At 34.2% G+C, this 16,283-nt stretch overlaps 1 protein-coding gene across 2 annotated transcripts in view; it reads right to left on the minus strand.

The window, feature by feature from the left end:
- Positions 1–15,211, minus strand: part of LOC120415996 (uncharacterized) — a 71,879-nt gene extending 56,668 nt beyond the window's left edge. For both annotated transcript variants that reach the window (XM_039577651.2, XM_052707494.1), the window contains exons 1-2: positions 15,126–15,211; positions 11,419–11,651 (exon numbers count right to left, since the gene is read on the minus strand). In XM_039577651.2, the coding sequence (XP_039433585.1) occupies positions 11,419–11,461 (43 nt within the window). In that variant the 5' untranslated portion in view covers positions 11,462–11,651; positions 15,126–15,211. The remainder of the gene's footprint in view (positions 1–11,418; positions 11,652–15,125) is intronic.
- Between the last annotated feature and the right edge of the window lie 1,072 nt (positions 15,212–16,283).

Below are 16,283 nucleotides of genomic sequence, written 5' to 3' on the forward strand. Positions count from 1 at the left end.
AAAAAAAAGATCCCCCGACGAAATATTTCAGTATACCCCGCAAAACTTTAAGAAATGGGTCCTTCTTTCATGGTGCCAAATATTACACTTGCCAAACTGCAGGCTGGTGTATTTTTTAACACTTTTTTCATGTAAATGTCAATAGCATGGCTTCTAATTTTAATTTTGATGTTTTTAATTTTTTGTCCCTCCTTTATACTTAGGCCAGAGTTGAGAGACATAAATTTCAAACAATATTTGCAACAATTTTAAAAAACATTGCTGATTTATTTGAAAAAAATCATTCATCATCATGAAATCGGTTCAATTGACGAGGAGTTGTAATTTGTAGTAAGAAACTTAACCAAATTTAAGCCAATTGGTGCGCTCTAAAGATATGATTTTATGGAAAATATGCTCCAAGTCTGTTTCCCCGCTTTAATTCGACGTCTCTGTGTTCGGTCATTTTAAAAACAGAGACGGAAAGCATTATTTTTTTAATAGATGTCAAAAAAGTTAAACTTTTAAGCACTCATAACAAAGCAATTGTGAACTTTTCAGCACTATTATTATTAGCTATTTTTGGAGACGATTCGTAGGCCATTTCGATTTTAAGAAAAAAAGAAAAGATGATATTTTCCAAACGGAATCACAAAAAAAATCAAACAAAACATACACTGAGAGAAACCCCAATAAATACTACGTAAAAAAACCTGTACAATTTAATGAATTTCATTGGCATTTTTTTCGTACGCATCCAAATAGACTTCCTTACAAATAAAATAAAAAAAAGTGTTTTTGCAAATTGCCGACGACACCAAATCGATCAAAAAATCCCTTCAAAAGATAGAGATTTTTGAATTTTCATACATCAATTTTGTATGGATAGCTGCCAAATTTGTATGGAATATTATATGGACAAACTAATAATGTAAAATGGCATTATTGGGCATATCGAAGTCACAAAAAAAATTCAGTCGAATTAAAAAAAAAATCGAATGACCGAAATCTGAGAGAACTACTCAGTAACAGACAATAGTTGGTTAAACTATCAACAATTCAAATGTTTAGTTTGCATTGTTAACCACCAAAAATTAAAAAAAAAGTAATTCTCATAAGTGCATCCGTTTATTCGAAAATTAAGCTTTTCCCAACTTTATTGCCCCTCTAGCTCAATAAGGAAGCAATCGAACTTGTGCAAAATTTATGCCCACTTTCAACCTGTTTGTGTGTACGTGTGCTTCACCACAAACCTGCGTGGCCGTCTTATTTGCATAACCCCCATTTCGCCGATCGCCTATCCGTGGCCATCGAATGGGGTCCCACATTAGTGCGAATATCCCGCGGCGACGACGACGCACCCCAAAGTCATTAACAATCACTTTAGAAACACATCGTGGAAAGACGCGATCTCGGATCAATAAACGAAAAAGAAATCATTCTGACCGGAAACATAATTATGTCGCGGGCTTGACCGAACTCGAGCACGATCAGTGGCTACTGACTATTGTGAGCATAAATTTCGGGAAATTTTGGAGATGATATTGGGAGATCTCAATGATTTGTAGTACTATAAAACAAATTTGTTTTAAATGTTACTGATATAAATCAGACGTGTTTTATGACCTTTGATATCTGTCCATTAAACTAATCAGCAGCCAGTTTTTGTTTATTGCTGTTGTAAAATAACAAATTTTACTGGATCATTCTTTTCCAGAAAAGTTCCCACTGGATGCAGTAAAATTAATAAAATTCCAACCTCGATAAACCAACAATAACTGTAAAAAAGACGTAACGATACCATGACTGAGGTACCCAGCCTCTTGGTTGAATAGTGGCGTCTAAGGGAGGATTAATTGGTGATAATGTCTGCATTAATTCTATTAGTACCGTAAACAATGTCAATTGCTCGTGCTTTCTCTGGGTTAAGGTATACTGTTTCAACCTATGATACACATAGCTTTGACACGAAATGCTATTTAGGGAGTTCACTGTACTTAAGGTTGAATTGCAAGTTTAAAAAACTTACCAAATTAATGTTGTAAAAGTGTAACATTAAACATTTGAAAAACCTTCAATTACAGACTCTCCCAAACACCACCAAGCAGTTCCAATGAACTTCCAAACACACCACCCCCAAGCACTCAAATTATGCTGCCCACACTGTGATTAATTCCTCCCTTTGCGCCATTCACAATTAGCTCCGCTATAAACCAACAATACTTTGCAATTCAAGCATCAAATTGCCACCTTCTGACCCTCTTCCCCTCCCTTCCCCCAAATGACGGTGATGATGATGTCTTCAAGTTGTTCAGACATCCCCCCCTCTAATAATAGGGTCTTCATGCCAAACTGTAGCAATTTATTGAAATTCCGTCACACAAAGCTCGACAACAGTTATCTCGGGACGGCTTTATAGTGCCAACGACGATGACGATCGCGAGATGATCCAGGTTGTTTACGGTGGCGATACGTTCGGACGCTGTGAACCAGATATTGGAGGTGCGTACCACATTCGCGCGGGACCCTTGTGAGGGATTGGAATTGAGTGGATCTCTGCGAAATCAGCTTTGTTAATATATAGATGTGATTGAAATGAGCCAAAAATTGTTAAGACTTTTCATCATTTTTATACAGTGGACTCTCTCATTGTCGATATTGAAGGGACCATCGAGAGCGGGAGTTATCAAATTATAGAACGAAAAATCGAAGAAATCTATTTGAAGGGACTGAAAAATTAATTGATAGCTGTAGCAATATTGATATCGAGAAGATCGACAGCCAGAGAGTAGACTGTTATCTGCGAAATTTGCACTGGGCAGCAGGGTTATCACGTCTGTACAGAAAACAAATATTGCAAAAAAAAAAAAATCTGATGAAACCTGGCAAGCTACTTTTCCCAAAGTAATGAGCAACATTGTATATTTTCACTTTTAATAGCACTACAAACAAACAACGTGGGTAGGGGAAATTCTCGTATCTTTGGCAGGTTAAGCTCTCGCTCCTAACTCCATCCAATTTGCTGATTTTCACTATTTAAACAACTAATTTTGCAAAACTTTTGGTAGAAACTTGCTTGCTCACTTCTTATTGAGCTATTTATCACTCGATTTCAGTTGAAAACGCTTTTATTTAGCTTTAATTGCATGTCAAAGTTCTGACCTGCCAACATTAGAGGCACGCTGGAATTAGATGCTGTTCCCCTACTTTGATTTAAAATAGTCTGGGAAAATAGATTTTTTTTTCAAATTGTCTATCAAAAAATGTGGCCCTAATGAAAAAATACCTTCATCGGTTTTGAAGACTCGAAAAGTACTGTACTGTAGTACTCTCTATTGCCAAAATTTTTTGCGAGCATTTTTATTTCTACCGTGCTAGGAAGTCATTTTGAGCAACTCTGGTTCTACGAAAAACTTAACTTCTCTTGTTTTTTATTTTTCTAGTTTCATTTTTAGTATTTTAATTTACATTTACCATGTTTTGTTAAAGTCTGTTTCTGATAGTAATTGGCTTACTCTACCACCTCTTACTTTTTCATTTTCTTGCTTGTTTTTATACATTTTCGACCATTATCATGTTTAGAGGCATAGTCTGTTACACTACAAAAATTACTGCATTCTTATTTTCACATAATATACAAAAAATGTTACTAAGAAAAACAGCCAAAGCTGACCCCACGTAAATTACACTTTTCAATACATTGCACAGTGTTGCCAATTCAAGCAACTTTGTCTAAGACACCAAAATTTTATCTCGTAATCTATTCCTTCTACGACCAAATTTATAGAAAGCATCTGAGCAAACCTTCAAAAATCAGTTTTTTTGAACGTGGCAATTCAGGGTTATGTTTGAGAGAAAAGTGTTGTTTGGAGCACTTTTAGAGCTCTAAAAAACGAACTTTTTTTTACAATTCAATGTGGACTTAAGGGTCAAAAGTTACAGCCATTTTAAGGTAAAAAAAGATGCAAATTAAGATAAAAAAAGATACAAATTAAAACTCAAATATGCAAATTAAAACTCAAATATCTCGAAAAGGCGCAAGCCAAATTTTAAGGGGTTGCATTTGAAAAAGGAGATCTAGTTTTACAAACGCTGAAAAAACCTCAGGGGTGTTTTTCTTTAAACTAAAGATATTTTCATTTGAAAAAGTCTAAGTTTCAAGGGAAAACCATATGTGACCACCCTAACCAAATTCGAAAATTGTCCAAATATATGTTTTTCCAGGTAATTTTGCCCGCTGAATCTAAATCTGCCCTCAAAATTGAGCTAAAGTGTGGAAAAGTCGACTTTTGGTCATATTTTGGGTTTCCATGTAAAATTATCATTTAAACCCAAAATATGACCAAAAATCGATTTTTGACTTTTTAGCTCAACTCTGAGTGCAGATTCAGATTCAGCGGGCAAAATTAGATAGAAAAGCATATACAGTATGTAAAAAAAGTATTTACACCCCTTGGGCACTATGCACATTTTGTGATGAAACATGTAAACAATTTAATGTTGACATAAACCTAGTACTACGCTTTGTTCAGAAACTCATGCCAAACATTTTGCTGCAAAAAACTCATGAAAAGATGTTTTCTATAAAAAGTTATATAACAAATACTATTACAAAAATAAAAAAGGTGCAAAAAAAGTTTGTACACCTTTCGAAAAATTAACATAAATAAAGTTATTTGTTGACAAATCACCATAAATCCAGTCTCCCAACTCCAAATAGGCATCCTTGACTGATTAAAAAAAATAATTTGGATTGAATATAAAGTTTACTAATTACTTAGTATAAAAGTTTATATAACTCTGGAAATTCTAAATAAAACTTATCTAAACTTAATTTTGCAAACTTTCAATTTAACTAAATGTCAATATATTACCATAGAATTGCTAAATAAACATTCTGGAGTGGGTATAACACCGTTTTGGGGGTCTTTGTATCGCTAGAATAGATTTTTCGTTGGAATTTCGTACCAACCCGGAATTACGTCGTCGGAAAATCCGCCGGCATTCGAACCGGTCCACAATTAACAAGTCAACCTATGTGGCATCGGAAAGGGCATAACATTTCCGATCTTTTGATACCCATACATCCAGGTTTTCTATAAAACCCACGTTTTTAAATACCTAAGCAAAAACGTTGTTATGGTTTCGTTTGAGCAACCTGCCAAAAATGTATGGAATTTCGTAATTTTTGTTCTCGTGGATCAAACTTACTTTTTGCCCAGGTATTTAAAAACGTGGGTTTTATAGAAAACCTAGATGTATGGGTATCAAAAGATCGGAAATTTTATGCCCTTTCCGATGCCACATAGGTTAACTTGTGAATTGTGGACCGGTTCGGATGCCGGCGGATTTTTCGACGACGTAATTCCGGGTTGGTACGAAATTCCAACGAAAACTCTATTCTAGCGATAAAAAAGACCCCCAAAACGGTGTTATACCCACTCCAAAATGTTTATTTAGCAATTCTATGGTAATATATTGACATTTAGTTAAATTGAAAGTTTGCAAAATTAAGTTTAGACAAGTTTTATATAGAATTTCCAGAGTTATATAAACTTTTATACTAAGTAATTAGTAAACTTTATATTCAATCCAAATTAATTTTTTTAATCAGTCAAGGATGCCTATTTGGAGTTGGCAGACTGGATTTATGGTGATTTGTCAACAAATAACTTTATTTATGTTAATTTTTCGAAAGGTGTACAAACTTTTTTTGCACCTTTTTTATTTTTGTAATAGTATTTGTTATATAACTTTTTATAGAAAACATCTTTTCATGAGCTTTTTGCAGCAAAATGTTCGGCATGAGTTTCTGAACAAAACGTAGTACTAGGTTTATGTCAACATTAAATTGTTTACATGTTTCATCACAAAATGTGCATAGTGCCCAAGGGGTGTAAATACTTTTTTTACATACTGTATTTGGACAATTTTCGATTTTTTTAGGGTGGTCTCATATGGATTTCCCTTGAAAATTAGACTTTTTGAAATGAAGGTATCTCGATTTTAAGTTACTTTATTTAAGGGTGCACAGCAATGAAGGGAGTTGTTGTCTTCTTATTTAAATATTGTCAAACTTACGGACCCAATCCTGCAACAACTTGATTGAAAAAATGATTAAACTTTTTTGTAAATTACTTTGTGGAGAGTACTTTAGGGAATGAATAAAAAATTATTTCGATGGTTCCTGTAGTAATGAAGATACTAAATTATCTGTAACAAAAATCTGAGTGCAAAAGTTCTGGTTGATGTGCACCATTGAAACGAAAATTTAATCTTGTTGTGGCCAAAAAAACAATTTAAAAATCTCAATTCTACAATCTTTTGAATTAATTCATATCCTCCCTCCCTTTCCCCATTCAAAATTGTATGATTTTCGACTGCCAGATTTTTCAAATTTTTACCGGCATTTGGTAAGTTTTTTTTTTTCAATTTCGACCTGGTATCTAAGATTTCAGGCTGCAAAATATTGAAAAAAATGTTTTTTTTTCAATGTTAAGAAATGATAGGGGTCGTATCGCCCTTCCATCATTGAATATCGAAGAATAGACAACTTCTTCAAAATTCGTATGAGTTGGCAGAGAAATACCCATACACAGAAAAAAATAATGTAAATTTGGGAGCTATAATTTTGGAAGGTTGAATATTACCTCTTTTATGATGTAATTTTACTTCAATTTAGACTGAAAAAGTGACATTACACCAGAAAAGTGGTAAAATTACACATTTCCAGAGGTAAAATTACTCATTTTTTCTGACATAAAAGATGTACCCCTTCCCAGATGTAATATTACCATGATTTTTTTTTCTGTGTAGAGAATAAAGCACTTTCAGCATGTCAACTTTTTGAAAATATTTTTTGCAGGGTTTTTTAGCATAAGCATAAGCATAGGTGCCCACCCGCAGTTGCTACTCCGTTATTGACCAGGACCTCCAGAAGTTACATCCACGAGCCGTGGAAGATGAGTGGGTGCTATCTTTCCTCGCTTCGCAACTTCTCAAAGGAAATATTTTTTGCAGGGTTTTTTTCATACAAAAAAAAAGTTCTAAAATTTGTGTGGAGATATTATACATAATTGCTTAGAGCAAACAAGTTGAACAATAACAAACACGTTTTGTTTGGCTGACCATTATGTGCATTGTCCCGAAGTTTGGTTGAATTTGGTTGCTGGAGTCCCGAGTTATAATTACAAATGTTTACGGTAGTCGGGCATGTACGTGTGTCAAACGCGTTCTGAGCTTAAAATGCTTTGGCTAGTTGTCGCACTTACATCAATTTCCAGGGTGTGTCAAGATAGCACGACAAAATTGAAACTTCTTGCATACGAAGAGTGATCACAAATTACGAAGATTTTTCGGTTTTTATTGTATACTCAGGTTTGAAATTGAATTTTGGGGATATGTTAAGGTCACAAGGTTTTTTTTTGTCTGGAGTCGCCAATCCCTTAAGCTGACAGTGAACATCTTATTACAAAATTCCAAAAAAGGTTGATTTTTACTACCTTTTCTTTAACCTTGTGGGAATCCAAAACCAAAACTCGGAAATATTGGACGCCCTTCTCAATTTGTGTAATGCAATGTGAGGGAAATGTTTTGGAAGAAATTGAGCCTAATATCTCAAAAGAGCACAAAACTATTGTAAACAATAGTGTATCCCTTTCACTCAAATGACAGTTTGTATAAGGTGTGAGAGGGATACACTCTTGTTTACAAAAGTTTTGTGCCCTAATGAAATGGAAAGCACGGTATGTTGATCTACAAGCAATAGTCAACGAAAACATTATCCTAAGTATCTTATAATACATCATTTTGTGATAACCCGGGCAGACGGTAATAACTAAATTCATGTCATTTCAATAAAAAATACTGTTAAAATAACAGAATATGTTATGGATTCTTCTTGAAATATCAATTTTTGCATAAGAGTTGAATAACAGTTTATGTTACCATAACAAAATTTGTTATTAGTCTGATATTTATTGAAAGCCAAAACAACTTGGGAATAACATTTTTTGTTATGGAAGAATAACCTCAACTGTTATTGGGATGATCGGATTAGTTGTTAAAATAACAAAGTATAATAACAAAGATTTGTTCGAAGAATAACTTAAAACGTTATTAGTCTGTTGTTACAATAACAATCGAATAACAAAAAAATCATAACGACGAATAACAAATCTTGTTATAAATAACAAAAAATGTTATTGGTCTAGTATTTTCAAATATCAAAAAATGTTATTCCAGAGTCATTACCGTCTGCTCGGGAAGGTCCATAATGCCATTTAAGAAAGAAAAACAAATCACATTTTTCCAGAGATCTCATTACCGTGCATCATCAAACCCGACCCGATAAACGAGTCACTCTGCCTGTAGGGCACACGGTCAACGTCTTCAAGTACCTTCACCTATAAGGTAACAAGCAGCGCCGCGTATAGTTGTGACTAGCTACCGTCTTGCCCTGGCCCAGTCTTGGACGACGTCCCGCAACCAGTCCGCAGTACCAAACGAGTTGAAAGCTCGTTTGCCGTCGAGAGAGGGCTGGGGTTTATGAGGCACGTGAGAAATCCCATCGCAATCATATTGTGTCTCTAACTGTAGTTCAAGCAGTTTTTTTTTGTGTGTGAAGATATTATCATACAATTAGATTTGATTCCCCCTTCCCCTCCCGGTCACCCTGACCCCACGTTCATACTTTCCTTCATTCAACGTTTGTGCGTGTTTTCTCCAACAATAACTTACACACTAGGTCAGAGCAAGGAAAGCATGAAGGAAAAGGCACCTGACCTTGGCCAATATCCACAGCGCATTCCGGTTTGTTGCTTGCCCACCGAGTCTTCTTCCCCACCGTACAAGGGATCCGCGAACTGATTGCACGTTTAAGGTGGGGTGTTGTGGCGTTGATCTGACTGCTGCTACGACTAAGAGGGGAAACTATACCTACTACGACGACGACGACCATGAAGAAGTGATAGCGCGGAGTGCGCAGGAGAAAGGCCAGCAAAACAGACGGGACGCTAATAATATAATCGAAAGATAAGAAACTGGCTGGTTGGCTGGTATGTTGACTGCTTTGTAGACATGCGAACGAGGGTGGTTTGGAGTTGGTTGAAATTTGGGACAAAACAAGTTGTTTTTTGTTTCTCTAATTTGATGTGAGCGATTTGTCGGATAGAAAAGTTAACTGTTAACCAAGTCGTTGATTTCTAATAGAAATTGTGGTTCTTTTATGCTTTATAGCTGAAATTTGGTTAGGTTTGGTTGTTGTATAACTGATAAAGATGATTTTTTTTACTATTTCTATAATTTGTAATTTGTGTTCGATGAAAATTTGTCCATACATAATTTGATAATCAGTAAATTGAAAAAGAAATAATAAAGTTTCTGAAAGATTTTTTGTCTAAGGCAAAGCTGTAGATTGGAATCAAAATTTAATAAAATAGTTTAAAAATAATAATTTGAGCTTGAGTTAAGAATGGTGCAAAATCTTGGACCTTAATTAGACTAGCACATAATAATTTATTATCGATCGAAGTCGAAGGGTCAATAAATAATAAAAAAATATATATTCAAATTTAATCATAGTAATTATTTTTTTCTAAGCAAAGAGAATTGATGCTACAAACTAAAACAGTTGAAAGATATCAATGAATTCAAGAACATATTTTTTGCAATTCCGTCGTGAAACTACTTACTTTTCCTGTCAATCTTGAACGACGAAAAACCCTACTTTCCTGTACCAAAAATAACAGAATCGAATAGCAACACTTTTCAAAATAAATGCTGAAAAGTTCTACTTTTCAGCACTGAAATGGGTGCTGAAAAAATGAACTTTTCAGCACTTGTTTCGAAAAGCAACACTTTTCAACATTTTTTAGATTTAAACGATTTATTGACAAAATACATGAAAATTTTACTTAAAATTTCACTCTATGGGTGTTTTTCGGAATTGCAAAAAATGTTGTATGTAACACGTTGCAAAACTTGATTTTTTCAGCACTCTTCGTATTTATCCAACTCGGTGAACCTCGTTGGATAAATGTACGACTCGTGCTGAAAAAATCCTATTTTTGCAACTTGTTGCATAAACTACTATTTCTTGCTAAATTTTCACGTCATTAACCGACCTGTGGTCCAGAAACCCAAAAGTGCCCCATTTGGCAAAAAGGGCATAAAATAAACATTTTACAATGCATTCTAAATAGTTTCCAACTGATAGGGGAAGAGCATCTAATTTCAGCGTTTTTATGAGCTGTGGGTGGGTCTCGTGGCGCAGGGGTAGCGGCTTCGGCTGCCGATCCCGATGATGCTATGAGACGCGGGTTCGATTCCCGCCTTATCCACTGAGCTTCTATCGGATGGTGAAGTAAAACGTCGGTCCCGGTTTCTCCTGTCTCGTCAGAGGCGCTGGAGCAGAAATCCCACGTTAGAGGAAGGCCATGCCCCGGGGGGCGTAGTGCCAATAGTTTCGTTTTTTTTTTTTTTTTTGAGCTGTAATTGAATGTCAAAGGGCTGAGACATTCAATTACAGCTCATAAAAAGCGTTTTCAACTGAAATCGAGTGATAAATAGCTCAATAATAAGTGACCAATCAAGTTTCTATCAAAAGTTTTGCAAAATTAGTTGTTTACATAGTGAAAATCAGCAAATTGGATAGAGATAGGAGCGAGTGAAAAAAAATATAAAAAATCAATTCAAATTTGCATTGGCCTTATTATTTTTTTAAATGAAGATTTTTGAAGAATATTAACAATCAAAAATTCATTTTAAGATGCGAAATCACAAATTACTAATTAGCTTTTAGATGTCAAAAATCGAAATAATAAAGTATTAATTAGATTTTAGATGTTTTAAAAACAATAGGTTTTTCTCAGGTTTTTCCCTAAGGTGTCGTGATAAGGTCCAGCTTTTGATGATGCATTGTTTGCTCCAGCTGTCGTTGTTTTTCGTTCTATAATTAGATAACTCCCGCTCTCGACGGTCCCTTCAACATTGACAACGAGAGAGTCCACTGTAACTTTATTTTGCCATAATTGACGTCCTGGTCAACAACCAAATTAATTAATTCAATTACCAATGTGAATGGAGCCTACAATATTTTAAAAATTTGATGTTGGAATTAAAAAAGTGTATTTAAAATTTACCTAATTATATAACTTAAAAAGGAATCAGTCTTGGGAATCTTGTAAATGATGCTTTAAATCAATAAACAAAACTTTTCAGCTATTATGCAATCTACAAAATTAAGCACCCAAACGGTATCTGAATTCCCATTCAAATTGAATAACTGTCACCCGTCTAAATTCACAGCTCCACCGCAGTCGTAATCCCCATTTAAATTCTTCTTCCGCGCGCAGCAATTAAAAGATTACTGCACCGCGTTGTCCACCCCGTAATTGCAGCAATCAAAAACGGCTCAAATTAAAATACTACACTACTCACCTATAATAAAACTAAAGTTGACGCGGCGCCTCATCTTTTCCATTAATTATTCATTTACGGCCAAAGTCACTACCGACTGACTGACTGGCTTGCACTGGTGGCAGCCCTCCGGGAAACCTTCTGCGTCCACTCTGGAATCACGCACAAACACCCGCACACACACTCACTTGATTCTCGACTCGTCCGTTAATCCTCTTCTGGCCAAGGTACACTAATTTCGGTGGAATTCCAAACTAAACAAAAAAAAAAGGTAACACTCTACTTTATGTCACTCTCATCACTTGAAGAATTTCGACGAGTCGGGCTTTTTAATGCGTCTTTTCGGGAGTTGTTTATGGCTGCACTAATCAAGCGTTAGGCACCACTTCTTCACAGGTAATTGCTCATCTTGTCAGAGCCTCCAGTTTTGCGGAGCGCGGTTCTTCCTGTGGGAATGGTACAGTCGATGTTCGCACTGAAACTGGGAGGGTTTTCTGATTGAGGATGGACGCTTTGCAGAATTTAGAATTACAGTCGTGCCACACTGACTTGATTTTAAGAGGTGTTATTTTAAAACAACAATTTGAGAACGAAAGCATTACCAAGGTACAGTTGATTAACACTATTGAATAAGTGGTTTGAAATCGTGAAAAGTCATCATTAATAACCTTAATAAAAAAATCGTTTAATTGATTTTTCTATTGGAAAAATATTTTTTAAAACATCAAAATTTTAATGGAATTGAAATTTAATAATGTTGTTTTGAATTTTTCAACAAAGTTGAATTCAAAAATATTTGCAATTAAAAATCTGACAGTTTTTTTTACATAAGCTAAGGATTCTGAAATACTTTCAATTTTGGAACATTTCTGTTTACTTATTATGAGGAATAATGTTTGTTTTATAATCAAACCGCTTTTACGAAACCGCGAAAACGAAAACATCCCCAGAGTTAACAAGAAAAATATTATTGTAAGCCGGAGTGAATGATTTTTGAAATTTAATTTTATGTGATGTATTTGCTGAGTTTTGCAAACTTTGGAAAACAAGTATTTTTCTGGTTTAATGACGAATAAAAAAGTAATGTTGGTAATCAATTTCATGTAACAATCCATTTTTTTTCTTATGGTTGCGATTGTGAGGACTGCAAGAAATTTAAAGGCGAGTTTAGGACATTTTGATTTCTTGATTTGATCATACATTTGGCCTGAAAGAGTTAAATCTGTTTATAAATTTTGTAGAAGGTTTGAATGTGGCTGAGTTTTAACTATTTAAATTAAAAATTAAAAAAAAAAACTTTGTCAATATTGGAATAATACAAGATCTAACAATAATGCCACTAAACACTTCAAATGTTTAATTTTACGTGAATGCGATGACTTCAAAACCAAATTTTAGTTTAATAAACAAAAACAGTTTGGTTAATATGAATTTAGAATGCGATTGATCATTACGTATGAACTTATTTTAAGTAGCTGAATGATAAAATGCCTAAGACAAAGTAATTACTTCAATTAAGATCAAATCAATCGATTTGCAAAAGAGTTCGTATTTGACCTTTCTAAAACGATTTTAAGTTTGTGTTTATATCTTTTGAAATATTTAGGTTAAATTATTGCTCTAAACACAAAGACTTTTTCATTGGCTTCCTTCTCGGAAATAAGTTTTGCTAAGTAGTGTAAGATATGAATATATATTCAAATTTGTTGAAGAATAACAGAGTAACAAAAATCAGAATATTCGAAATACTTTCACAATACTTTATACAATTCTTAAATTAAATTGAGACTAATAATAATAAAATTTCTAAAATTTTACAACATTTAACTATCTTGATTCAGAAACAAATCAAGTAAAAGAAATTTTTTAATACAAATTTAAAATTAAAATAAAAGATTCAGAAACTGAATTTTATAAATAGTAAAAACATAATTAAAATTACCCTTTCTGAATTAATAGTTTTTCATCTAATATTTTTAAATTATAAAACCCAAATGAGTGGTTTATGATGGTTAAACATTAAATCAATTTTCTGACAATTTATATTACTAATCAGAATCTAGAAATCACTTGGGATAGTCAAATTTTTGGATAATCCAGTCAAGAAATCTAGGCCAGTATGGCAATGATAAACTAAAATAAAACTAATTGTAGTTTGTTTAACATTGAGCAAACTTTAAAATAAGTATGATTTTTAAGTTATTCGATTATCTCAAGTCCCTTTGAAACCTTCTGATGATCTAACTTCAAATAATTTTGGATTATTGAAGCTTTGGATAACCGAGTCTTATTGTATAAGTCTTCAAGTTTCAATCCCGTATTGTTATAATTTCTTTTTGTAATAATTAAATACATTTTGGATATGGTTATAAATTACCTGAACTGTCAAAAATACATCGCGATATGATTTTTTAAACAATAAATAAAATAAAATAATGTTTAAAAATTAACATTTGCAACATTGAAAAGATAGAACAGTTTTTGCAAGTATCAAATTATGATTAACAATTTCAATCTGTTCAATGGCTTAGTTTACCTTGGATTTCGTATTTAGTTGTTCCCTTCCATTCAATTAACGATCAACTATTTCAAACCACAAATTAAATCTCATCTAGTGATTCCTTTTTTCACGTAGTTATTGCTTTAGATTTCATTTGTTGTGTGTTTATTATATGTATCCTGTCTTTAAAAACATAAACACGATGTATCACTTTTGGAAGTTCGACTGTCCTTAAAAACACGTTTCTTCTTGCTCTTCTTCTTCGTTTCAGTTTTTCACCAATTCCCCAGTTGATTCAAGCGCAAACGTCGTTTTCACGTTGGTTAATCCGCCACCGACTTGTTCTCGATTTGTTATTGTAATCGAATCGTCAATTTTCTCCTCCAGCCGGGACTGAATAGCTTATTTCTCTAAGGCCGATCCCGTCTTCCACCTGATTTCCTTCACTTTTCCGCCCAGTTAAGTCCCGCTGCCGGTCAACAATTGAAAAACGGCACTTGCTCACATCAATCACAAGCTCACATTCCACGACAGTCCAGTTCCAGGTCCATTTGTTCGGGGAATCTTCGAACACGTCGTCGTTCAACGAGGAAAATTGATGAAAATTTCAGCGCTTAATCTTCCCATCAAACTCGCATTCACTCGCACGATTAACACATGTAGCAGTTGTTGTGGAAGCACAAAATCAGTTTGAACTAATTAAATCACTGGAGCAGCGCGAAAAGAAATCAAGTTTGATCGAAAAGTAGAAAAAAAGAAAGATTTCCACACACACACACACACACACACTTTGACGGAGCGCGCTTTCCGAAGAGTCGTTTCGCGCGGGGAAAATTGCGCACTTTTCAAAAACCCCAACACAAAAGCAGCAAGCAGCAACGGTCGACTTCAAACGAGTGACTTCAACGCGCGCGTAAGCAAAACTCGTTGTGCAGCAAGCGACGAACCGGGAGTACCTGCTTTCTTCGACGATCGCTTAATAACTTATGAAAAAAAAAAAAAACTGAATCGAAACGCCGAGTTGCAACAGGTTGGCGCGCGGTACGACTGAAGAGTAGAAACTATGCTAGGCCATTGGTTCCACCTCCTTTGCGCAAACTCCTCCAAGTGCGAGAGTGTGAGGATCCTCCAAAGACACCCCACGGGGGTTGTCCACTTCCACCTGTTGATGGCGGTCCTCTTCAGGTGAGAGAGACTCCTCACCCTTGCCACCAAGACTGTGACTTACGCGACTTGAACGGGGACGAAACTTTTGTCAACTCAAACTCAAACTCGCGGGGAGAAATTCACGGCTTGAAGTTGCCAGACGACCAACCGTTCGCTTTCGAAGTTCAAGTTTAACTGAAGACATGGGCCGCGCTGAAGAGCTCGAATGGATGGTGAGAGATGAAATTTTCGAAGCCCGCCAGGAAAGTCTTTTCCCACAAACTTGGAATGCATCTGCGGTGAGCGGCGATGCAGCAGGTTTGCTGTGAGATGGGAGAGAGAGAGTGGAAAGCCCCCCCCAGAGAGGTAGTTTGAGATGCAACGATTGTGATGTGAGAAGTGAGAGAGTGTAGTTTGAAAGAGGTGCTGGTGCATTGATTTATTGATTTTTTTAAGGTTTTGGACAACAGCTATTTTTTCAAGTATTTGAGTAAACTCAAATTCAATAAGCTTTAAGAGTCGAGTGCCTAAAGAATGGAAATTTCTTATCCATGAAATGAAAAAAAATAGCTATCAAATCAAATCAAATCAAATCAAATCAAATCAAATCAAATCAAATCAAATCAAATCAAATCAAATCAAATCAAATCAAATCAAATCAAATCAAATCAAATCAAATCAAATCAAATCAAATCAAATCAAATCAAATCAAATCAAATCAAATCAAATCAAATCAAATCAAATCAAATCAAATCAAATCAAATCAAATCAAATCAAATCAAATCAAATCAAATCAAATCAAATCAAATCAAATCAAATCAAATCAAATCAAATCAAATCAAATCAAATCAAATCAAATCAAATCAAATCAAATCAAATCAAATCAAATCAAATCAAATCAAATCAAATCAAATCAAATCAAATCAAATCAAATCAATTAAAATCAAATCAAATCAAAATCAAATCAAATCAAATAAATCAAATCAAATCAAATCAAATCAAATCAAATCAAATCAAATCAAATCAAATCAAATCAAATCAAATCAAATCAAATCAAATCAAATCAAATCAAATCAAATCAAATCAAATCAAATCAAATCAAATCAAATCAAATCAAATCAAATCAAATCAAATCAAATCAAATCAAATCAAATCAAATCAAATCAAATCAAATCAAATCAAATCAAATCAAATCAAATCAAATCAAATCAAATCAAATCAAATCAAATCAAATCAAATC

The sequence above is a fragment of the Culex pipiens genome, chromosome 2 (genome assembly GCF_016801865.2).
Source record: "Culex pipiens pallens isolate TS chromosome 2, TS_CPP_V2, whole genome shotgun sequence".
In the NCBI taxonomy this organism is placed as follows: domain Eukaryota; kingdom Metazoa; phylum Arthropoda; class Insecta; order Diptera; family Culicidae; genus Culex; species Culex pipiens.